Source organism: Bufo gargarizans, chromosome 1 (assembly GCF_014858855.1).
Source record: "Bufo gargarizans isolate SCDJY-AF-19 chromosome 1, ASM1485885v1, whole genome shotgun sequence".
Lineage (NCBI taxonomy): Eukaryota > Metazoa > Chordata > Amphibia > Anura > Bufonidae > Bufo > Bufo gargarizans.
In genome coordinates, this window is record NC_058080.1 from 221,296,515 (window position 1) to 221,323,646 (window position 27,132).

Here is a 27,132-nt window from a genome sequence, read left to right on the forward strand (position 1 = left end):
TACTTTTATAACCCTTTCCAGTTTTATGCAAGTCAACAATTCTTAATCGTAGGTCTTCTGAGAGCTCTTTTGTGTGAGGCATCATTCACATCAGGCAATGCTTCTTGTGAAAAGCAAACCCAGAACTGGTGTGTGTTTTTTATAGGGCAGGGCAGCTGTAACCAACACCTCTAATCTATCTCATTGATTGGACTCCAGTTGGCCGACACCTCACTCAAATTAGCTCTTGGAGAGGTCATTAGTCTAGGGGTTCACATACTTTTTCCACCTGCACTGTGAATGTTTACATGGTGTGTTCAATAAAAACATGGTAACATTTAATTATTTGTATGTTATTAGTTTAAGCAGACTGTGATTGTCTATTGTTGTGACTTAGATGAAGATCAGATCACATTTTATGACCAATTTGTGCAGAAATCCATATCATTCCAAAGGGTTCACATACTTTTTCTTGCAACTGTATCTGACTTTGGTGACATATCCTAGTGATATGCCACCAATGTGTAAGACAACACAACCCATTTAGAAAAAACAAATCATCTTCAGAATGCAGTAATTAATAAGGTGATTTTTTTTTTTTGCTCTGTGAATTAAGACCCAAAAAATCTCTTCATTATGTAGGGGTTAGAAACATAGAATGTGTCGGCAGATAAGAACCCATTTGGTCCATCTAGTCTGCCCAATATACTGAATACTATGAATAGCCCTTGGCCCTATCTTATATGAAGGATGGCCTTATGCCTATCCAATTCACATGCACATGGTCATTCTAACAGTTATATGTATAAATATACAACAGCTGAGCTTGTCATTGCTGCTTAAAGGGATTGTCTCACTTCAGTAAGTGGCATTTATCATGTAGAGACAGTTAATACAATGCCACTTACTAATGTATTGTGATTTCCCATATTGCTTCCTTTGCTGGATGGATTCATTTTTCCATCACATTATACACTGCTCATTTCCATGGTTACAGACCACCCTGCAATCTATCAGTGGTGGTCGTGCTTGCACAATATAGGAAAAAACACAAGCCTATATGCTCTCCCATGGTCCCGGCCACAAGAGAGGCTAACACCTTTTCCTATAGTGTGCAAGCACGACCACCATTAATGGATTGCTGGGTGGTCGTAACCATTAAAATGAGCAGTGTATAATGTGATGGAAAAATGAATCCACCCAGCAAAGGAAGCAATATGGATAATAACAATATATTAGGAAGTGGCTTGTATTAACGCTCTCTACATGATAAATGCCACAACCCCTTTAATCACATTCGCTTCAACAGCACAAAGGCCATGTGACTGATAGATGTGGTGTCACAGGCCTGGGAGGAAGTTGGAGCACCTGAGTGACGCAGCCTCTTTTAACAGATGATTGGATGCTGGGAGCTGGAAACCCAACTGATGACCTATCCTTAGGATAGATTAACAGTATATAGGACCTGGAAAAGCCCTTTAGGGCACATATGCAGATTTATACTGTCTCATCTCGTGAACAATATCCCATCTCCCTAGAACTAATGCTCCTGCTCAAAGCTGACTTGTTAGAACATCTTTAAAAAAAAATGTATTGCTTTATATTTATTAGTAGTGGCAATAGTACAACAGTATCATGGGAAAAATATGTATATAAACCAGATGCTTTAGGCCCAATGACCATCAAGTTTCTGTACAAAAAAGTATTGTAAAACACATATCATATTACTTACTGTGTGTCTCTTTTGAATCCGTGAAGCTAAAAAGACCTGTATGTTCTAGCCTCTTCAGCAGCCAATTATGACTTACTCCAGAAAGAAGCATTTCATAATCAGTGTTGTCTAGAAAACGAGCTTGTTGTATCTGCTCATTATTTATTCCTGGTAGCATATCAAAGGAACTTGCACTTGAACTGAAAAATGAATTGGATGCAGAAGAAGATCTAGAAAACTGACTTATTTTGCTCCAAGAGCTGGATCCATGGCTGTTACTGAGACCCTGACTTGACCTTTCATCTCCTTCTTCTGTGCTCTCACATGGATCACCATTGTTTACCAATGGTGCTTTGCGATTTCTTGAAGACAAATTTAAACTACTGTCCTTGTGAGTTAAAGCAGGTATATCAGTTGAAGTTTCTATAGAACATTGCTGATGAAGGAATTGCAATTCTAATTTGTCTTCTTCAGAAACTGAGCCAGATGTATGATGGCTACCAGTAGGTGCACCTGAAGGGATCAACACAGATGCTTTCCTTTCAATGGGTGCGTCATCTGCTGTATCTGCTGTTTTTGCTTCTATGTCAACTCCATGAAACAACCTTTTCTCAGCTGTACCACCTGCTAGGACTACAGATTTTGGGATATTCTTAGATGACGCAACAAATACACCATTCATATTATCATCTGTTCCAGTCTGTCCTTCGGCATTTCCATCTGGAAAATAAGGACTGGATTGTGGACTATCATGCATTCTATTATCAGCAATATCATCCGTTTCAGTTTCAGTGGCAGTTTCATGAATTACTGCTTGTCCTACATGACACCTTGATGGATCTAGATATTTAAAGTTATCATGTGTTCTAGAGATTACATCTGTACCCTCTTCTCTTTCAGCTTTTATATCAATTTCCTGAATCAGTGTATGTCCTCCAAGACCCTTTGACTGTCCTGTAGATATCAATTCATCATTTGTAGTGTCTGCTGTTTCAGCTTGCATGTCAATTCCATGAATTTCTGTTAGCCTTGCATTACCAACTGATGAACTTTTATCAATTCCAATGCACATATAATCTTCACTATCACATGTTGCAGTAAAGTCATTTATATTAGAAAGCTTTTCTTCAGTAAAACCACTATGAGGCACACTATGTTTTTCTGCTACATTGGATGTCTTACTAATTCTAGGTAAATACTTTGTCTCAGAAAAATCGCCAATAAACTCAAAGCTTCCATCATCTGAACACTGATCCGCACTATGTGATACAGCAGGTACATTTTTTAGACCTGCTGCTTTTGAAAATGTACTGACAACATTTCCAGTTCTTGAGCTTGGACATGAATCATTGGAAATTAATTCTTCTGGTTGCTTATCCGAGATCATATTTTCTTGAACAGATAGTTCCTGAAAGTCTATTTCCAGGCTTTTGCCATCTCTACTGAAATGCTCACCAAGGTTATCTGAATAGCTAGAAGCATTTTCTGCTTTACCACTATCTTGAATTTCATTTTGTTCAGGGATGCATTCCCAACTAAAATTGGAATTTGACAAACTTAAGCTATGACTGCTACTGGAGGACCTACTTAATTTCCTTCTACTGCTATCAGAGGCACTTATTGCATTAGACCGTATTAATTTTTTTCTTCTAACTGATTTCTTGTCTGATCGATCACTTCTTTCATCTGTGTGGCTGGATGTGCTGTCCATTGTACTTATAGTATCAGTAGTCTTCAAGGCGGTGACACAAGCACCTGATCTTAACCCATCTGTGGTGACCTGCTGCCTGCATGTAATGTCAAACACTTCACAAAGGGAATTGTGATGATGAGAATACATATCCAATAGCTTTGCAAAACTGACTTTTCCAGTAAACAAATTTTTTTTCAGACAGTCCTTGTAGGTGTCAGGAACATAACAATTATCCTCAGAGTTCTGGAATGCCTGTACATCTAAATGATCTTTAATGGAGCTTACAAGAGACATGATATCAATAGATAAGTCTACTTTGTCTTGTTTATCCGGTAACAGGTTATACTTTGCAAGTTTCTCCATGGCTTCTCTACAAAGTTGATTCACATCTTCATTTATGGGTTCTGTGCCGTTAATCCACTTATGTACATTTACAAGACAAAAGGCTGCCTTGACAAAGCTGTGAAGCTCCTGCTTACTTATCACACGGTCTCCTTTCTTCTTGGTGAGGAGACCAATTTGGAATGATTCCTTAGCTTCGGAGAGATAATAAGACTTTCTATCATTTGGACACTCTTTTGACAAGCTGTACGATAATAAGCATGAACCACGGATGTTCTGGGAAATAAAATGACACAATATAAATGTTAGTAATTGACACAGTACTGTGATGCATATAAGATTTACTAGGTTTAAATAGGACAGGTTCAAATAAACTTGCATGACAATTTGTGTGATAAAAATGACCACTGTAGGATCCGTTATTGATGGTTATCATGCTGTGCATTTTCTGATGTACAGTATGAAAAAATACAAAAACCGCTATACTAAGTATGTGTGCTAGTTTCACCTTCGTTCACCTATGGACTTGAATGTTGACTTTCCATACTAGTTGACAATGTATAAAAGCAGTTAAAGATGTTGATTGATAATTGTTCAGATTACAGATTTTGAGACCAATGACTATTGGATGCTGGGTTACATAAATATTACTATTCCGCTGCATTATTCAATTTGCTGTCTAAATGGATTGCAGGTTAAAAATTGTATAAAATGAAATGTACATAGAATATATTTAAAAACTACTGAGATGAGATGTGTGAATGACACTGGCGTTTTCTTTAAAAGAGGTAACTGCCCATATACATTAGATTTATGTCAGACAAACCCGACAATTTTGATGGGACCAGCCGAGCCACTAATACGTGTGGGGGCTGCTGACATTAGATGTCAGGAGAGAGAAGGATAGGGCAAGCTGTCCGTGAAGGTTCTCATTCATCCAGGTCATGACATATGAGTAGTATAGAAGTTACAGTAACTCGATTTGTTGTATTGTCTCTTGAAGACATTTCGCTAGTCATCTGACTGGTACATTTAGAAATCGAGAAAGCTAATTGGATGACTATCGAAACGTCCTTATGACATAATATTAATAACTAAATGGTGTAGTTTCTGAAGAAACCACAGGATATAAGCTTGAAATCTGATTGGGTGTTTGTGGCTCCACCCACTTTTTAAAATGTGAACCCAAGTCACCTAATGACTGACTGTGCCAAATTTGAGGACCCAGCCATTAACAGTCAAAGAGAGGCAGTAATTTAAAATTTCCCATATAAAACAAATGGCTGAAATGTGATGTTGGCTGTTAAAGGCTCAACCCACTTTTCCTAAATTCTAACAATACTCACCCAGTGACCCATGGTGCCAGTTTGGGGACTCTGGCTTTCATATTGTAAGAATAACAGCTTTTTATATTTTCTCATTGAAGTCAATAGGAAAAATCTGATTGGTTGTGGCTCAGCCCACTTTTAAAATTTGAATTCCTGTCACCCAGTAACCGAATGTACAAAGTTTGAAGACCCTGCCATTAACAGTGTAAGAATGGCAGCAATTTAAATATTACCATTGAATAGCACTAGGTAATATTTGATTGGCTGTTTTAAGCTCCGCCCAGTTTTCCAAATTTTAAGCCCAGTCACCCAGCCATGGTCTGTGCCAAAATTGGGGCCTCTGGCTTTAAAACTGTGAGAATGGCAGTATTTGAAAGTTTTACATTGAAGTCAATAGGTGAATACTGATTGGCTGTTTAGGCTCCACCCACTTTTCCTAAATGTTGACCGCAGTCGCCCAGTGAGTAATTGTGCTAAGTTTGGGTCACTTGGTATTTAAATTGTGATAATAGCAGAAGTTTATCTGCTTTTCATTAAGGTCAAAGGCTGAAATCTGATTGGCTGTTGTTGCCCCGCCCTTTTTTTGCCTAATTGTGAACCACAGTCACCCAGTGACTAACAATTTAAGGTTTGGGAATTATGGCATTTAACATGTAAAAATGACATCAGTTTTATTGTTTTCTATTGAAAATCAATGAGTGAAATTTGATTGGTTGTTGGTGGCTCCGCCCACTTTTTCTAACTTTGAATTGGAAACACCCCCAATGACCACATTTGTGATATTTGAGGTCCATGACATCAATAATGTGAGAATGGCAGCATTTTAAGTTTTTCCCATTTAAATCAATCAAATAAATCTGATTGGTTGTTTTTGGCCCCTCCCAATTTTCTGAATTTTAATCCAAGTCCTCCAGTGACCAACTGTGGCAAGTTTGAGGACCCTGCCATTAACAGTCTAAGAGCAGCGGCAGTTTTAAATTTTCCCATTTAAACAAATGGCTGAAATTTGATTGGCCATTGTAGACTCCACCCACTTTTTATAAATCTTAACCTCAGTCACCCAGTGACCCACGGTGCCAAGTTTGGGTATTCTGGCTTAAATACTGTGAGAATGACAGCAATTAACATTTTCTCCTTGAAGTCAATAGAGAAAATCTGATTGGTTGTTTGTGGCTTCGGCCACTTTTTAGAGTACCCAAAATGGGTAAAGTCCCCTTATTTTGGGTATGTGCCGAACAAATGTGCAAAGTTTGGTAATTGTACTCCTAAAATTGTGGGAGGAGTAGCGTATAGAAAATAGCTAAATTTTCATTGGCTGTTGCTAGCATCACCCACTTTGGGTCTCCCCTCAAAATTTATCCTTTTATTCGGGTTGACACCAACAATATGTGGTCCGAGTTTGGGGAGTGTAGCTTCAAAACTGTGTGATTGGAGGCGATTTGAAAATTTTCCCTGTCAAAGTCAATGCCAAAAAAGAGGTCTTCGGTGGTTCGCCGCAGGGGCCTGGAGGGTGGGATCGCTTATTAAAGCACAAGCAACTTACCTCACTATAGGTCGAAGAAGTGTGGAAAGTTTGGTGTTTGTAACGCCAAAACTGTAGGAGGAGTAGCATATAGAAAAAGGGGGGGCTGAGAAGAGTAATAAAACGGAACTAGACGGTGTCGTTTCTGAAGAAACCACAGGATGTTGGCTTGAAATCTGATTGGCTGTTGGTGGCTCCACCCACTTTTTTGAATTTTAATCCCAGTCCTCCAGTGACCAACTGTGCCAAGTTTAACCACTTCAACCCCGCTAGCTGAAACCCCCTTAATGACCAGACCACTTTTTACACTTCAGCACTACACTACTTTCACTGTTTATTGCTCGGTCATGCAACTTACCACCCAAATCAATTTTACCTCCTTTTCTTCTCACTAATAGAGCTTTCATTTGGTGGTATTTCATTGCTGCTGACATTTTTACTTTTTTTGTTATTAATCGAAATTTAACGATTTTTTTGCAAAAAAATGAAATTTTTCACTTTCAGCTGTAAAATTTTGCAAAGAAAACGACATCCATATATACATTTTTCGCGAAATTTATTGTTCTACATGTCTTTGATAAAAAAAAAAATGTTTGGGCAAAAAAAAAAAATGGTTTGGGTAAAAGTTATAGCGTTTAAAAACTATGGTACAAAAATGTGAATTTCCGCTTTTTGAAGCAGCTCTGACTTTCTGAGCACCTGTCATGTTTCCTGAGGTTCTACAATGCCCAGACAGTAGAAAAACCCCACAAATGACCCCATTTCGGAAAGTAGACACCCTAAGGTATTCGGTGATGGGCATAGTGAGTTCATAGAACTTTTTATTTTTTGTCACAAGTTAGCGGAAAATGATGATTTTTATTTATTTTTTCTTACAAAGTCTCATATTCCACTAACTTGTGACAAAAAATAAAAAATTCTAGGAACTTGCCATGCCCCTCACGGAATACCTTGGGGTGTCTTCTTTCCAAAATGGGGTCACTTGTGGCGTAGTTATACTGCCCTGGCAATTTAGGGGCCCATATGTTTGAGAAGTAGTTTGCAATCAAAATCTGTAAAAAATTGACCGGTGAAATCCGAAAGGTGCACTTTGGAATGTGGGTCCCTTTGCCCACCTAGGCTGCAAAAAAGTGTCACACATGTGGTATCGCCGTACTCAGGAGAAGTTGGGGAATGTGTTTTGGGGTGTCATTTTACATATACCCATGCTGGGTGAGAGAAATATCTTGGCAAAAGACAACTTTTCAAATTTTTTTATACAAAGTTGGCATTTGACCAAGATATTTATCTCACCCAGCATGGGTATATGTAAAATGACACCCCAAAAAACATTCCCCAACTTCTCCTGAGTACGGCGATACCAGATGTGTGACACTTTTTTGCAGCCAAGGTGGGCAAAGGGGCACATATTCCAAAGTGCACCTTTCGGATTTCGCCGGCCATTTTTTACACATTTTGATTGCAAAGTACTTCTCACACATTTGGCCCCCTAGATTGCCAGGGCAGTATAACTACGCCACAAGTGACCCCATTTTGGAAAGAAGACACCCCAAGGTATTCCGTGAGGGGCATGGGGAGTTCCTAGAATTTTTTATTTTTTGTCACAAGTTAGTGGAATATGAGACTTTGTAAGAAAAAAAAAAAATCATAATTTTCCGCTAACTTGTGACAGAAAATAAAAAATTCTAGGAACTCACCATGCCCCTCACGGAATACCTTGGGGTATCTTCTTTCCAAAATGGGGTCACTTGTGGGGTAGTTATACTGGCCTGGCATTCTAGGGGCCCTAATGTGTGGTAAGTAGTTTGAAATCAAAATGTGTAAAAAATGCCCTGTGAAATCCGAAAGGTGCTCTTTGGAATGTGTGCCCCTTTGCCCACCTAGGCGGCAAAAAAGTGTCACACATCTGGTATCGCCGTACTCAGGAGAAGTTGGGGAATGTGTTTTGGGGTGTCATTTTACATATACCCATGCTGGGTGAGAGAAAGATCTTGGCAAAAGACAACTTTACCCATTTTTTTATACAAAGTTGGCATTTAAACAAAATATTTATATCACCCAGCATGGGTATATGTAAAATGACACCCCAAAACACATTCCCCAACTTCTCCTGAGTACGGCGATACCAGATGTGTGACACTTTTTTGCAGCCTAGATGCGCAAAGCGGCCCAAATTCCTTTTAGGAGGGCATTTTTAGACATTTGGATCCCAGACTTCTTCTCACGCTTTCGGGCCCCTAAAAAGCCAGGGCAGTATAAATACCCCACATGTGACCCCATTTTGGAAAGAAGACACCACAAGGTATTCAATGAGGGGAATGGCGAGTTCATAGAATTTTTTTTTTTGGCACAAGTTAGCGGAAATTTTTTATTTTTTTGTATTTTCTCACAAAGTCTCCCTTTCCGCTAACTTGGGACAAAAATTTCAATCTTTCACGGACTCAATATGCCCCTCACAGAATACCTTGGGGTGTCTTCTTTCCGAAATGGGGTCACATGTGGGGTATTTATACTGCCCTGGCATTTTAGGGGCCCTAAAGCGTGAGAAGAAGTCTGGAATATAAATGTCTAAAAAATTTTACGCATTTGGATTCCGTGAGGGGTATGGTGCGTCCATGTGAGATTTTATTTTTTGACACAAGTTAGTGGAATATGAGACTTTGTAAGACAAAAAAAATAAATAAAAAATTTCCACTAACTTGGGCCAAAAAAATTTCTGAATGGAGCCTTACAGGGGGGGTGATCAATGACAGAGGGTGATCAGGGAGTGTATATGAGGTGATCACCCCCCTGTCATTGATCACCCCCCTGTAAGGCTCCATTCAGACGTCCGTATGTGTTTTGCGGATCCGATCCATGTATCCGTGGATTCCTAAAAATCATACGGACGTCTGAATGGAGCCTTACAGGGGGGTGATCAATGACAGGGGGGTGATCAATGACAGGGGGGTGATCAGGGAGTCTATATGGGGTGATCAGGGGTTCATAAGGGGTTAATAAGTGACAGGGGGGGAGTGGAGTGTAGTGTAGTGTAGTGGTGTTTGGTGCTACTTTACACAGCTACCTGTGTCCTCTGGTGGTCGATCCAAACAAAAGGGACCACCAGAGGACCAGGTAGCAGGTATATTAGACGCTGCTTACCTTCCGATCCTGTGAACGCGCGCGCCTGTGTGCGTGCGTTCACAGGAAATCTCGCGTCTCGCGAGATGACGCGTATATGCGTGATTGTGCGCAGCGCTGCCGCCTCCGGAACGCGATCCTGCGTTAGGCGGTCCGGAGGCGGTTAATGATCTCTTTGGGGACATATTATGTGCCAAAATAAATAAAAAAATAAGTAAAAAATATAACATACAAATAAAATCCAAAAAATAAAAACACCCAGGCCAAATTAAACTGTTGCCATTATCGTAAAACTATACATATTCTATATATGAAAATGACTAAAACAAAATAGGGAACCTATTTGAATAATTTAAGTCTGCAAACCGAACACAAATAAAGAATAAGGCGCTATAGTGTGAAAAAATATGTCTTTTTAAAAAAAACATTTTGTTCAGTTTTCCCAAATAAAACAAAAAAATACAACATATTGCTAAAAAACATGTTTATAAAAAAAACAAATGTGTCACGAAAAAATTTCACAAAAGTTATTTTGGTAGTCCAACAAATAGTTACAACTGTTAAACCACAACATGTGCTAAATCACAGAAAAGTGGTCATTAAAGGGATTCTGTCACCTCATTTTAGGTTATAGTGCCGCTAGCATGTCCGCAAAATACCTGTCCTATAGGGCCGTGTGCTTTTATTTAGTTTAAAAAACGATTTTAGAGATATGTAAATGAACCTGATAAGGTGCCCAAGGGGCTGTACTAACCTTCTTGGTGCCCAGCCACGCCCCCTGTGAAGGAGCCCAGCACCGCCTGCGTCCTCCGAATCCCCTCCTTTCTTCACAGTTAGATTGCCGTAATCTCGCAATGCGCGAGCTCGCGCATGCGCAGTTCCTTCCCTGAGGCTGATCCCAGCACAGAGAAGGAACACTATGCATGCGCAAGCTTGCGCATCGCGAGATTACGGCAATCTAACTGTGAAGAAAGGAGGAGATTCGGAGGACGCAGGCGGTGCTGGGCTCCTTCACAGGGGGCGTGGCTGGGCACCAATAAGGTTAGTACAGCCCCTTGGGCACCTTACCAGGCTCATATACATATCTCTAAAATCATTTTTTAAACTAAATAAATGCACACAGCTTTATAGGACAGGTATATTGCGGACATGCTAGCGGCGATCTAGCCGTGCATGTCCGCATCACTATAACCTAAAACGAGGTGACAAAAACGAGGGTTCACTTTACACAGGCTAGGTTTTATCAGTGGTAGATATTTACTGGTAAGCACCACCAGCAAGTTCATGTAAATTCTGTATACCTACAGACCTGATCAATGAGGGAGGTGCAACACAGCACCAAAGATCTCAGGCAACTGGATCCCTGTAAGAACAGCTCACAGGAGTTGGAAGGGGCTCAAACAGCAATGATACTCCTGTAATTCTAGCAACTGGGTGAACTGCTGGATGTTGCTAGCAACTATACCAAACAGGAAATATTTATTTAAAGAGCAACTAAACCTTTGTATCAAATTTTAATATGTTGTCCCTAATACCCTAATAAAACTTTTTCTAATATACAGTCCTGATCAAAAGTTTAAGACCACTTGAAAAATGGCAAAAAATCATATTTTACATTGTTGGATCTTAACAAGGTTCCAAGAGGAGCTTCAACATGCAACAAGAAGAAATGAGAGTGAGACAAAAGATTTTTTGAGCATTCGATTAATTGAAAATAATGATTAAACTGAAACAGGCTGTTTTTCCGCTGATCCAAATTTTAGGACCACATGCCTTTAAAAGGCCAAATCTGTGCAAAGATGTGGATTCATTGTCATTTTCTGTCAGGTAGTCACACGTTGTGATGGCAAAGGCAAAAAAAACTCTCCCTTTTTGAACGTGGTCGGGTTGTTGAACTGCATAAGCGGGGTCTCTCACAGCGTGCCATCGCTGCTAAGGTGGGACGCAGTAAGACAGTCATTTGGAATTTCTTAAATGATCCTGAGGGTTATGGAACAAAAAAGTCAAGAGGAAGACCCAAAAAAATTTCATCAGCACGGAGCCAGAGGGTCCAATTGGCTGTCCGTCAAGACACTGGACGATCCTCGACCCAAATTAAGGCCCTTACTGGTGCTGACTGCCGCCCCATAACCATCAGACGGCATCTGAGACTGAAGGGCTTCAAAAACAAAAAACATCTTCAAAGACCTCGTCTCCTTGAACGCCACAGAACTGCTCGTTTGGACTTTGCAAGAGAGCACCAAATATGGGGCATTCAAAGGTGGAAGAAAGTTTTATTCTCTGATGAGAAAAAATTTAACCTTGATGGTCCTGATGGTTTCCAACGTTACTGGCATGACAAGCAGATCCCACCTGAGAAGTTTTCTACTTGCCACAGTGGAGGGGGCGCCATAATGGTCTGGGGTGCTTTTTCCTTCAGTGGAACAATGGAGCTTCAGTAAGTACATGGGCGTCAAACGGCCGCTGGCTATGTCCAGATGTTGCAGAGAGCATTCCTCATGACTGAGGGCCCTCATCTTTGTGGTAACAACTGGGTTTTTCAACAGGACAAGGCTACAGTACACAATGCCCGCAGGACAAGGGACTTCTTCCAGGAGAATAACATCACTCTTTTGGCCCATCCTGCGTGTTCCCCTGATCTAAACCACTTGGAGAAATGTTCCCACTCACCTCATGGAAACGCTTGCATCAAGAATGCCGAAACGAATTTTGGAAGTGATAAACAATAACAGCGGAGCTACTCGTTACTGAGTTCATGTTTGGAAGTTGGATTTCTGTTTAGGTTTTTTTTTGGAGGTGTGGTCCTAAACTTTTGATCAGCTGAAAAACAGCCTGTTTCAGTTTATTTGTTGTTTTCATTAAATTGAAAGCTCAAAAAATATTTTGTCTCACTCCCATTTCTTCTTGTTGCACGTTGAAGCTCTACTTGGAACCTTGTTAAGATCCAGCCATGCTAAATATGATTTTTTGCCAAGTGGTCTTAAACTTTTGATCAGGACTGTACTTTATTAATTAATTTTGTATTTTTATTAGACTTTTTTTTTCCTCCATAAAGCGCACTATTCACTGTGCGCTTAAAACTCAGTTCACTGTCAGCTCAGCGGTGTATGGAGTAAGGACCGTGAAGTTTATGAAAAGGGCTGCATAAGCAGCTAGTACAGGCAAGGAGAGCATATTGCTGCTCCTACCCATGCCCCCCGGAGGATTACTAACTCCTGGCATAGCACATGGGTACCCTGTACCCATGTACTATGCCAGGATTAGCTCAACAGAGCGGGCTCCTGCTTCTGCCTGCTCCGCTAAGCTAAGAGCTGACATGCAGTTCTCTTAGCTTAGCGGAGCAGGAGCCCGTTCCACTCAGCTAAGGCTACTTTTACACTCGTGTTTTGGGCGGATCTGTGATGGATTTGCAAAAACGGATCCGTTACAATAATACAACTGCATGCATCCATCATGAACGGATCCGTTTGTATTATCTGTAACATAGCCAAGACGTCATGAATTCCATTGAAAGTCAATGGGAGACGGATCCGTTTTCTATTGTGCCAGATTGTGTCAAAGAAAATGGATCCGTCCCCATTGACCTACATTGTGTGCCAGGACGGATCCGTTTGGCTCAGTTTCATCAAGCAGACAGCAAAACGCTGCAAGCAGCGTTTTGGTGTCCGCCTCCAGAGCGGAATGGAAACTGATCAGAGGCAAACTGATGCAATCTGAGCAGATCCTTTTAGAATGCATTAGGGCAAAACTGATCCGTTTTGGACCGCTGTGAGAGCCATTACGGATCTCACAAACGGAAAGTCAAAATGCGAGTGTGAAAGTAGCCTAATCCTGGCACAGTACATGAATTTTAAGCGCACAGGGAATAGTGCGCTTTATGGAGGAAAAGGTCTAATAAAAATACTAAATTAATGAATAAAGTATATTAGAAAAAGTTTTATTAGGACATTATTAAAATTTGATACTAAGGTTTTGTTACTCTTTAAGCTACAGAAAAATAACAAAGTAACATTTTTAATTTAACATATAATTAGTTACCAGATTGGTAAGGACAAAAAGGGGTGTGTACAGACTGAAGGTTGCCGCCAGTTTACATGCTTCTGCTGCAGACAGTAATCTGTGTTCATACTCTTCCAGTAAAGTCTGTTAATGAAAAAATACAAGACCTGTTAGGCCTGTAAAACCTCACACTATGGGGAGATTTATCAGGAGGGGAATTTTTTAAGTCAATTTAATATGCAAATTTATGAACCATTCCATGTTGTTGGATAGATCTGGTACATCTCTAGAGGTGTAACTCCAGTTTTTATATCACCTCCTACTGGAGGTGGTGATGGCGTGACATCACATAAAAGTTGAACATTTTTAGGAAAACCTGGTGTGTGCCAAGGCTTCATAAATTCCCCCTATAAGTATTAAGAAACAGTTAAAACACTACAACTATGTATTTAGGATAGTAACTAACATGATGCTATAAATACACAGATTGATGCAAATTCCATCTGCATATTGCACATACAAGTACAGGGTAGCTCTGTTGCAAAAATGAAGAAACCGAAGCCTCCATAGATCAGGACGTCTAAAGTTGTGCATGAAATTCAGCAGCGGATAGCAAGTAGCCCCTAAAAATCAACTTGAAGATTATCTCAGCAAGTTGCTGTTACGAATGACGTGTCAGTGAGTGCTGAAATCTCTTAACCTGAAACTGCACTGAATAACGTGTGTACGGGAACCGAATCTGACAAAGCGAAACGCGTAAATTACTGGACTTTTCTGACTGGAGGCGGGCTACTTTTTTGTGGGCCACTCTGTATTATGAATAAATCAATGCACATAATTTAGTTAGCATTAGACACTTAGCATTAGCGTGCTGTGTGAATAAGAGGGGGACACCCAGGGAGGACAAATGGGAAGGCTGCTGAGGGTACTAGATGTTGTGCACCACAATCATTTTCTTTATTTTGTAAGAGCATTTAAACATTTTAAAGCCACACATGTCTGGCTTTGTGGGCAAAATCTAAGACACCACACAATTTGTGCCTATAGGCTACTGAGATGTAAATAAAATAAATAAACTGTTATATATAAGTTTATGAAATTTATATTAAAGAGGCTCTGTCACCAGGATCAACCCTATTAAATCAGACATACTGGCTGGTATGGTTCATCAGGCTGATTAAAACTACACCTTTCTTTTGTCTGTATGATAAACGGCTGCAGAGAAATCTGTGTTTTATTCATATGCAAATGACAATTTCGGGCACTCAGAGGCAGGGCTGAATCGTCTGAGCACCTCTTTCTAACACCCCATGCACATGCCCCCCTAACCTTGATTGACAGGGCTAGCCATCAGGCTAAGGGCAGAGCCCTGTCCTAGAGCTGTGTGCTAGCACTAGCATATCACTATGTACTATAGCTTCACCACACTGAGATCTGCTCAGAAAGCTAATCTACATATTACTGCTTTATTCACAGGCACGATGTATGATTATACAGCAGAGGCGGATTGGCCATAGACCCTACAGGGAAATTTCCCAAGTCCTCCTCTCTGTCACTGACTGGGTACATAATGAGCTCTCAACAGTAATTAACTCTATGAGAATCAGAAACTCATGTACCCCACCAGTGACCGCACATGCTCTCCTGAATTCAACTGCTTTGGCCCACATCTCACCGCCTAAGCCCCCTGCTCCATAGACAACTGAAGGAGGAGGACAGAAGATGGTAGCTATTGATGGCCACCTACAGATGGACAGCTTTTGGGCAGTATATTGTGCTACACTGTGTTATTTGGTATTGCTGGGATGGTATTTTGCACTATTGTATTGTAGACCCCGCCTACTTATGTTGCCCCGTCTTCTGATAATTTGGACCTGCCTACAAAATGGGGCCACTTTTAGTTTTTTTTTTTCCAGGGCCACTTCTAGTTCCCAGTCCACCGCTGTTATACAGACACCAGTAATATGTGCTAGCTTATAAGCATAGAAAAACTACACATCTCTATGCAGTTATGATATAGCTTGGTGGTTAAGTGATTGCTTTTGTATGAAGAGATCCCAGGACTGAATCTTGGCAGAGATATCAACATTTCTTTTTCTTACACATTTATCCTATAACAAAAGTCTATGTTCTTATTATAGTGAGAATAAAGTTGCTGTTTTTTAGAAAGCTAATAAATATTACTGTTTTTCTTATAATCATATATTGTGTCTGTGAATAAATAGGCAATATGTTTTAGCAAAAAAAAACTAACAAAAATGATTATATATTATTTAGTGTAGTATAGCCGTTTAATATGGTTTTGAATAAGAGAAAAAAAAATAACAGAAAGAAAATATACATCTCTTCTAAGATTTGATTTGAACCTAGGTTCTCTATATGCAGTGTAAACCACTATATTACTAAGCTATAGCATCACCACCTAGATATGCCTAAAAAATATGCTTAAAAGCTGACACATATTACTGGAGTCTTTATAATCATACATTTTGCCTGTGAATAAAGCAGTAATATGTAGATTAGCTTTCTGAGCAAATCTCAGTGTGGTGAAGCCATAGTATATAGTGATATGATATTGCTAGCACACAGCCTCATGACTAGCCCTGTCAATCAAGGGGAGGGGGCGTGTGCAGAGCACAAGGAGTGTTACAAAGCAAACAATTTAACCCTGCCTCCTAGTGCTCCAATTGCTCATTTGCATATGAATACATACGCATATTGCTCTGCAGCTATTTATCATACAGACAAAAGGAAGGTATCATTTTAATCAGCATGGTAAGCCCTACCAGCCAGTATATCACGTTTAATAGGGTTGATCCTGGTGACAGAGTGTCTTTAAGTGTAAATATTATAGTGGTATTTTAGCAGTTGAAATTTATGTTGTCTGAAGGTGGGCTTTCACCTCTGGGAAGCTGATTTGCAGCAAATCCTTTTAGTATCCTAGGCTGCACCACTACCACAAAATCTGAACAGGGCCTAACAAGAAACAGTGGCCATACACATTAGATAGAAATTGGTTGATAGTTTAACATCAATTGAACAAACCATCATTGTGTTCATGATCTGTTCGCAGACACAGCCATACACATATTGGGCCGTTCAATGAAACTGGGAGATAGATGAAAAATCTTTCCGGGAACGTTCTTTCATAGAAATATATTTTGTCCGACTATCAGACAAAAATATTAAACACAACCAACCTCTTTTCAGATGATAAAGGTCTGTCATCAGTCGAAATCGTTCATTGTTAAATTTGTTAAAATCGTTTGTTTTTGTTGAAATCATCAATTTTGATTAACTTAGACTAATGTGTATTGGCACCTTATATGTTTCAGGATTCCATTGAGTAGTGAATACATATTAATGAAGTTTAAAGAGCATCTGTCAGTAGGCTCCTGCTCAGTAAAACAATGCCTCATTATTACATGTTATTAGGTGTTTGGTGCATCAAGGGGTTGGCAGAACTCCTCTGCTCTGTACTTTGAGCCTTTCCTCCAATACCCTTGTTTGACAGGGGCAGGCTGTAATCACACACCTGCATCCTTTTATTCAACAGGATAAACTCTACCTGCCAATATGCCAGATTTAATGGGGTTGATCCTGCTGACATATGCTCTTTAAATGTTGTGGACACCTTTGACATGGAAAAATGATTTTCACAAGTTTGTGGTTACCTTGACTAATAAAAAAAAGTTGCAAGAAGTTTCAGTCTGCAATCTTCCTTTCATTTTTAGATTTCGAATATTCCATTTGCAACCTGCTCCTTGTTTCAGACTTTTCTCATGTGGAAGTGTTCCTACCAATAAGACATACTGGATATGTGTCTCCAGGATGCTCCCTGTCTTCATCTACAAACTGTTTTGAGTATGCTTTCCTCCCTATCTGCAGCCTGAGTGAGCTGTCTATCTTGGGTCCTCTATCCACACACATCTTCATGTACAACCTCCTGCTGTTGTCTCTAATACTGATAGAAAGTTCATGTCAGATTAAGCAGCACCAACAGCTAGGTAAAGGAATTAAGGTGCCCATACAACTTCTACAAGTGCCACCCAAACGACTCCCCAACATACATACATGCTTGGTTCCCCTGAGTGTGTATATGTTTTCAGTGGGGAGGGAGAAGAAAGCCGCTGCTAGACACCTCTAGAGGTAGCTTATCTTGGGGGAGAACAGGAGGTTCAATGAATGAACTCAATATGAACCCATTCTTTCCCCTGACATCATCTTTCAGGGGAGAGTCAGGAGCTCCCTATACACATTAGACCAGGGATCAGCAACCTTCGGCACTCCAGCTGCTGTGAAACTACAACTCCCAGGATGCAAACATGCTCGGCTGTTCTAACAACTCTCATAGAAGTGAATGGAGCACTCTGGGAGTTGTAGTTTCAGAACATCTGGAGTGCCGGAGGTTGCTGATCCCTGCATTAGACTGTCAGTCTTTTCATGACAAGTCATGTTTATGATGGTCTTTACACGCACCCTGCAGATCCATAATAATATGAAATAAAATAAAAAACTATTTAGAATATTTTGCATTTAGAAAGCAAATAAACAACAAAAACAATTTCATGTAAAGGTGTCCATAAGCTTTAAAGGCTATGTACTCCTTTGGTGATTTATTTATTATTATTGCATTGTACTTATTTTGAGCTAAAACTCATTTTTTCAATTGGTCTTTATTAAAAATGATGAGCCCTTTTCCTTGCACAGCTTTGAGTTTATCTATTAGCAGGATCTGTATTTTCTCTCTGCTCTGTCAGGCAGGACAATGATGGGCTCCTTATTTGTTACCTCTGACATTATAAACACTCATAAAGCTCAATTCTTATCTTACTGATAATAATAAGTGTTTGTGACCTTTTAGTAATTTAGAGATAAGGGTTATTAGATGGCCAACACAAAGTGAAAGTACCATTCACACAGATAGAAAAACAGTACATTCTTTGTGACAGAACAGCTCAATAGTTTTAATAAAGACCAATTGAAAAAATGATTTTTAGCCAAAAATCAGTAAAATGCAATCATACAAAATTCCCCCAAAGGTGTACATAGCCTTTAAGCAGATTTAGTTTATTTTTTTGGGTAGATAAAAATACAATGTTGTCATAGCAACACTGCAACAAAGTAAAACGTTTCAAAAGACAAATGAAATGAGAAAAAGTCAATGTATAATATAACACTTACCAATCCCACATGGGTACTTTGCTTAAACCTCTGGTAGTCCTTCTCATTCATAGATATAAAGATATCCGCTAAAGCACCAAGAGATGTTGCAATTCCCTTAAAATAAAGCAAAAAATTAACACTGAGAGGCGGACTAAAGAACATAAATGATTAATAATTTGCCTATGACTAATAAGTCATAACATTATGAAAACAATGTGTAGTTTGCATAAAACAGCAAGAACATGTGGTCACTGAGCACATTATTGCCGCTGCTTATATGGCTTAGAGCAAGGGATGGGTTTTACACTGGAAAGGATTAGACTTTCCTTGTGCTTTCCTCCTGCCTAATCTTTTTCGGACTATAATAATTGATCAATTACTTAAAACAGTAATTAGTGGCACAGATTACTGAGCAAGCTAAAACTTCCTCCTTGCATCTCATTATCAGAGAGTGCAAAGAGCCGTATGATTGCACCTGAGACTGCCCTGTCATTAAATTGTTTGCCTTTGTGCCTAACTTGAAAGCTATCACTTTAGCTTTTAGAAATAGTAAAGAATTACATAGGTGGAGAGAACCCACCAAGCTACTCCCACCTTTCTGATGTTGTAGAATGAAAGAAAGGCTGAATTAACTGTCTACAAGAGCATCGGTCACAACGCCACTAGCCTGGATAGCTCACTACAATTCAGTCAAATCTACCTTTTTGTCTGGAATGGGGAGTTCATAAAAACCAACAATAGAGGCCCAGATCAGCTCAGCTGCTTCATACCACATGCCTGCAATCCAGAAGGAACAGTGTTCTAATTAGCCAGGTACAATTAATACAATCAAGTACAAAGATTTTAAAATCTTTAGGATGAACTTGCAATATTGGAAAACATGCATGAAACAGCTATACAATGCCCATAAAGAGTGAATGGGCATATGTTCCTTGTAAAAATGAAAAATACTGACACATCGTTTGACAGTTTATGATAATGTGTCTATAGTATCCAAATTGTTTACACTGCAGTTCTGGGCTCCGTTTGTATCCTCAGTTGGTAGCTCAGTCCATTTTTGACTGCAGGGATAGTGCAGCATACATTGCTATTCCTGTCTTCAAAATGGTGAAAACCCTGATGAAACCCTGGTGGGCTCCATTATACTTCAGTATGGTTTGTAGAGAGCTGACAACTCTGTCGATTAGCTGTTCACTTGATTGGGACAATTCAGTACCCAGAACAGCCTCTACTTCATGTACAGTATTCCCTGGTACAGTCCCATGTGATCAAATCCATTCATCAGCAGCCTCCATTGACAAACAACATGGACGAACTGGGGAACTAGTACATGCACTGTGAAGTGCACATTGTTGGCCAACGGAAACTGCTGATGGATGGTTCTGGTGACGTGACCCTCCATCGGAGAGAATTTCGGGATTGAAGCGCTGGTCTGTCAGTGAAAAGGATCGAAATAAACAAAGGGTAAGCAATTTAAAACCTACCGGTCATACAGTTAAATGATGGCCAGACCTGCCGATTTCAGCAGGACTGGCCAGCCATCTAATGTACAAGGGGATTTCAACATAACTGATGATTATTTTTCTGGGAGCTAAGTCAAAACCAAAGGTGCCTGCAGTGACTAATGCTGGATTTATACAGCCCAATATTTGCGCCAATTATTGGGAACAAACGTACTACAAACGCTCATTCCCTTATCATCTCCCGCTTGGACTACTGCAACACTCTCCTCTGTGGCCTTCCATCTAGCACTCTCGCACCCCTCCAATCTATCCTCAACTCTGCTGCCTGACTAATCCACCTCTCACCCTGTTACTCCTCTGCCTCTCCCCTCTGCCAATCCCTTCACTGGCTCCCCATTGCCCAACAAATTTACTTTAAAGTACTAACAAATACATACAAGGCTGTCCATAGCCTGTCCCCTCCCTACATCTCTGAGCTACTTTCCCGATACATCCCCACACGCACTGGATCATCACAAGACCTCCTTCTCTCCTCTCCTCTTATCACCTCTTCCCACAATCGCCTCCAGGATTTCTTCCGTGCATCCCCCATACTGTGGAACTCGCTACCCCAACATATCAGACTCTCACCAACAGTGGAATTCTTCAAAAGAAACCTGAAAACCCACCTCTTCAGACAATCCTACAACCGGTGACCCTGCTGCCTCTATACCGCAATGACCAGCTTCACCCGCACCTACTGTGTCCTTCTCCCATACCATGTAGATTGTAAGCCCTCACGGGCAGGGCCCTCTCTCCTTCTGTACCAGTTTGTAACTCGTCTTGTTTATGATTGGTGCAATTGTCTGTATTATGTATGTATACCTCTTTTCATATGTACAGCGCTATGGAATGAATGGCGCTTTGATAATAAATAATAATAATAATAATTCCTGATAATCTGCCCGTCGAAAGCTGCTGCAGATCACCTGATGAACAAGCAAAATGCTTGCTTATCGGGTGAAATGATCTGAGGGGCGGACAACTCAATAGTTTCTGGGCAGCAGATCATGTAAACGGCACTCTGCTGCCCAGGAGCAATGATTTTGTTTGGGGACAAATGATAGCAGCAGCGATTGCTTGTTCTCATATTGTGTAGGTTAACGAGCAGCTGACTGTCGGGAAGGAATGCACCTTTAGTCTCCTTTCCTAATTCACAACAAATGCACGCTTGCACTTGTATGGAGAATCGGAGAGATAGCTGTTGCCTGAATGAGCAGCTAACAGCAGGTGTCTTATAAGAAGGGCCATCCTAAAGGGCCCTTTACATGGGCCGAGAACTGAACAGATCATCGTTCATAGTAACGCTCGTTAGAGATGATCTGGTGGTGTAAATGCACCACCGATTACCTGATGAATGTGCAAAATGCTTGTTCATTAGGTAATTGGATTGTTTGTGCAGCACAATAAATCCTTGTTTCTTGGTGGCAGATTGTGCTGTGTAAACACGATCTACGGAAACAACGAGTCTGTATGGGGAAGAGCGATGGCATTAGCGATTGCTCCTCCTCATACTCTGGAGGAGCTGGAGGAGAAAGCTGTAAACTGGCGCTATACATTTACAACATTTTGGGTTTAACACTCAGGACCAAGAGCTGTACATGTACATGGTCATTATCAGGTTAATCTGTAGAAGATTATTGTTCACTTGGTAGCAGAGGCGTAACGATCGCGGTCGCAGAGGGTGCGACCGCGACCGAGCCCGGCAGGGGAAGGGGCACGCTGCACTCACGTGTAATGGAAGTGCTCTGAAGGGGCCTGGCATGAAGTACAGTGAGAATGCCGGGTTATACATTGGCATGGCTCAGTCTTACAGGCCAGCACAGCGCCCCCCTGCTGGTGATTTCACAGGGGCCATCCCTTCTTTATGCGATTATTCTTTTTTTCTCTATCACCACAGGTACCTTGTTCTGGATCCAGCGGACATCATGCCAACGCCAGCGATGCCCTGGATGAGGTAGGACCAGCTTTTATTAGGACTGGGTGAGTGTAGCCATGCATTGGGCTTAGGGTTCTTTAACACGAGCGGATCCTATGCGGGTAATCCGCTGCGTGAAGGCGAGCCAAGCCCCGTTCCGGACAGCAGAGACACAGAGAACTAACATGATTGATAATGCTCCGTTCCTCTCTGTGATCTTTTTACTACAAAATCACGGTGACAACTTTATCTCACTGTGATTTTGTAGTAAAAAGATCACAGAGAGACACGGAGCATTATCAATCATGTTAGTGCTCTGTGTCTCTGCTGTCCGGAACGGGGCTTGGCCCTCTTTCATGCAGCGGATTAACATCCGCTCGTGTAAAAGAGCCCCTAGTGTAAAGAAATTCTGCCGCCTCTTTGTAAAAATAGGGAGGAAAGGGGGGGCGATCCAAAGCTTGCAATGGGGTCTATAACACTCTAGTTACGCCACTGCTTGGTAGCCATATAGAATTAAAATTGTTCATGTTCTAATCTTACCTTTATTACTTCCTGTATTAGGGTCCATTCACACATCCGTATGTGTTTTGCAAATCCACAGGATCCGCAAAACACGGGCACCGGCAATGTGCGTTCCGCATTTTGCGGACCGCACATCGCCGGCACTATAATAGAAAATGCCTAATCATGTCCGCAATTGCAGAAAGGAATAGGACATGTTCTATTTTTTTCGGGAACAGAATTGCATATCCCGGAAGTGCGGATCCGCATTTCCGGATCCGGGCAGCACATAGTGTGGCCCCATAGAAATGAATGGGTCCACAATTCCGTTCCGCAAAATGGGGAACAGAAATGCGGACGTGTGAATGGAGCCTCAATCTGAGGTTGATTGTAAACATTTAAAGATACATTTATATAAGTGTGTAAAATAAACAAAGACAGCTGTCAGGCGGAGAAAGTTGGGTAAAGGCAATTGGCCTAGTATGTAGTGGGCATGCTCTAGTTTGCCCACTATCCTGCACACTTGCAATATGCTTGTTTAGATACTTAATGGACTTGATTAGTGTTTGAATTTTCATATAAACATTTGCATTTGAGCAATTATTAAATTCTCAGCCTGAAAGAACGTTAAATAGAAAAATAATAAACTACTTTATTAAATTCAATGAAAGAACAGGGGTTAAGATAAAATCAGGCATACAGGGAATCAAAAGTGCGGAGAGGGATCGGGTAAAAACTATTCGTCACTCTGAAAGCCTGATTGTGGGTCAGACTATCGCTCAGTATTGGAGCACACTGATCAGCTTATAGACTGTACCCACTGGGTATGAATGACAACACACTCTATACAGGAACTAACGATACTGAACTAATCCACTTGCCACTTTAATTGGCTCATATGTTTGAGTCCTACAGTGGATAGTCAGTATGGTCAGAGCTACTAAACATGGTTCTGGTGCACCAGGGTAGCGCTTATCCTGATAGACGAGTGATAGACGCGATGTGTAGTGCTTCAATGCACTCAGAATGAGGGAGCCGGTGCAAACGAACTGGCACGTCTTACAGCTGCCTCACTCATACAGCGGTACAAGACACAGAAACTCGCTCTACACGTTTCTGCATGACTCTTAATTGTCATGCGTCATCAGGAGCGAACACAGTAGTATCGAATTAGATGAAACTAAAGCACTGTAGCGTGCAGACTCCGGCGCTGTGATGGCCGTATGCGGCCATGTACACGCCGGGTATAAATAATCTAACTCCCGCCCCCAGAGGGTGTGTGCCGGCTTCAGTCACCAATCAGGGATAGAGGCGCGTCCCTCTGACGCGCTCCCTGATGTAACCGTCGCACACTGCAGCATGATACACTCTGGGGAGGAGCACCGATCTGCTCAATGGTATGGGGGACAATCATAAAGCGGTAATTAAGTACAAGTGACATAGCTGTGAAAAGCTGGACAGGATATATGAAAGCGGCCGAAATAAGAGAACTGACACAAATAAATAAAAGTGTCAGATACAAATACCGACAGCCATGCATTACAAGAGGAAGAGAACTAGAGTGGAATATGAATGCCGTCTAGTAGGAATTGCAAGATGCTTACGTATTCAAGGACAATCTCACCAGTTGTCATGCCCATAGCATCTTAGCATTGCAAGATGATGGACCAAATCTGCTAACCCATGGCCACCTAAATGAAGCAGGAAAATGATACTGCCTCATTTAATCCTTTAGGGTATACTGTGTCCAACTTGAATATCCATTCGGTTTCTTTACGGAGCAGAGGGACATCAATGTCCCCTCCGCGAATGGATGTCACAATGTGTTCAATCCCTTGGACCTTCAACACCTGGTGTGCCACAGAAGTGTTGCGTCCATTTTTTATATCGAGTAGGTGTTCACCGATATGTCTCCGCAGTTCGCGCCTGGTTTTACCCACATATTGAACACCACATTGGCAAGTCAGTAGATACACAACTCCCACTGATGTAAATCTAATGAAGGATCTGATGGAAAATCTTTCCTTAGTCACATGACTAGTGAAGTATGTCATCAGCAATTATTATCAAATTAAATAACATGTACCAACTGAACAGCAAGCGTTTTCCATTGATTGGACAAATCCAGAGGTGGACTGGCCATAGACCCTACAGGGAAATTTCCTGGCAGGCCAATGCCCAGGGGGCCGCCTGAGCACCAGGTACATAACAACATCAAGTACTTAAAGGGATTCTGTCATGAGATTTTAGCCCTATAAGATATACATATGCCCATGTCCGTACTAATAACATGAATCCTAAGCTGGCCTTATTAAACCTGCTTGTGGCTCTATTAGCCCAAAAAACAGATTTTTATAACCGGTCAATCGCCTACCAAAGGTGCCCAAGGGGACATCAGTTAATACAGGGTGCCCGGCCGTCTGGTGCCCAGCGCCTCCTTCCCAGTCTTAATCGCCGCCCTCCTCACCTCAGCGCCGCCTCCGCCAGATCCGGCCGTCCCTCTGCCAGATCCGGCGCCTGCGCACTATGCTCAGCCTGATGCGCCACAGACTCCTGGCAGCGGCTTCGTTGAGCGAAGTGCACATGCGCCGTCTGGTACATGTAGTGATCTCCTTCACAGCATGGGGAGGGGCGATCACTATGCCATCGCTCGTCCCTATACTGTCTAGTAGTTTGCCGGCGGCAGATCACTATTAGACAGCACGATCTGCTGCTGGCGAGTACTGATTTTTAAGCATGCTTTACTCGTTCATCAGGCAATCAGCGGCAGTATTACATTGCAAGATGATCGCTAACAAGCGTTCATATGAACGCTCGTTAGTGATTATCTTCCAAAGTATCGGCCAGTGTAATATAGCCTTTACACATGTATTCATTATCTTATCGTGCACTTTACATTTTGCATTTATATGTTTGTATTACTTTAAGGTATGCAGTTTGTGGATTGGTCCAATGTGGTCTTAAATGGATTCTCCCTCCCATGTTGACATATGCTGTGAAAAGGATTGAAAACACATACAGGTGAAACTCTAAAAATTTGAATATCGTGCAAAGTTCATTTATTTCAGTAATGCAACTTAAAAGGTGAAACTAACATATGAGACAGACTCATTACATGCAAAGCGAGATATTTCAAGCCTTTATTTGTTATAATTTGGATGATTATGGCTTACAGCTTATGAAACCCCAAAGTCACAATCTCAGGTCCCCTTTTGCGCAGGGGGTATGGATTAATTAGCTGACTAGAGTGTGACACTTTGAGCCTAGAATATCCAACCTTTTCACAAAATTCGAATTTTAAGTTGCATTACTAAAATAAATGAACTTTTGCACAATATTCTATTTCACCTGTATAATAATATTTCATATTTTGTGACCTAAAACAGATTTTAATTAAGATTTTTGAATAAATCTTAAAGCGTTTTCTACCTTGATGAATAAATGTATGTAAGTAAAATAGAACTTAGGTAGTTAGAGTGCAGCTTTGAATGTATGCAGTTAAACAAGATGCATGCTACTGTATATCAATTTATAATTTATTGATATTGAAAATTCTTCACCTAATTTCTGCAGGATTTGTCCTCGTATCTGTATACAAACAGACTGAACCAGAAGTCTATCACTCTCTTCAGAATAATTCCAGGTACCTGTATATTGAAGGTAAAATTAGAAGCAAAATATGAAGTAAGCAATTAACCATTAACAATGGTGAAACACGCTACAGTGTTTGGGGTTTGAGCAGTTCCCCCATATTTGCCACTATATTTCTGTGATTTTGTTCAACTCTATTAAACCAGACATACTGGCTGGTAGGGCTCATAATGTTGATGAAAAGTATACCTTTCTTTTATACGATAAATAGCTGCAGAGAAATCTGCGTTTTTATTCATATGCAAATAAGAAATTGGAGCACCAGGATGCAGGACTGAACCCTTTGAGTACTGCCTTGTAACACCCCCTGTGCCCTGGACACTCCCTCCTCCCCTTGACTGACAGGGCTAGACATGCTGAGGGCAGAGCTGTGTGCTAGCATCTAGATATCATATACTCTATGTACTGTAGCTTCACCACAATGAGATATTGAAATTTTATTATATTTTTTTGCTAAAACCTATTACTGGTTTATTCACAGACACAATATATGATTATAAAGAAACCAGCAATATTTATGAGCTTTCTAAAAAAAATATAAAATATTCTGAATATGATAAGGCAGTGCTCCAGACTAAAAAAAATACCTAGTAGCCATTGGCTCCTGAACTGAAAAATTTAGGAGCCAAATTAAATTTTTAGTCGCCAAATCAAAACCGAATCAAAATTTTGGTATCGTGACAACGCTACGCCGATCAGA

General features: G+C 40.8%; 1 protein-coding gene across 6 annotated transcripts in view; it reads right to left on the bottom strand.

Annotated features, from left to right (window-relative positions):
* The window catches only part of ALPK1 (alpha kinase 1), a 195,214-nt gene that overhangs the window by 23,183 nt on the left and 144,899 nt on the right, over nt 1-27,132 (bottom strand). For all 6 annotated transcript variants that reach the window (XM_044301796.1, XM_044301770.1, XM_044301788.1 and 3 more), the window contains 5 exons: nt 26,342-26,428; nt 19,561-19,637; nt 18,879-18,974; nt 13,734-13,838; nt 1,712-4,001 (listed from right to left, as the gene is read on the bottom strand). In XM_044301796.1, coding sequence (XP_044157731.1) covers nt 1,712-4,001; nt 13,734-13,838; nt 18,879-18,974; nt 19,561-19,637; nt 26,342-26,428 — 2,655 coding nt within the window. The remainder of the gene's footprint in view (nt 1-1,711; nt 4,002-13,733; nt 13,839-18,878; nt 18,975-19,560; nt 19,638-26,341; nt 26,429-27,132) is intronic.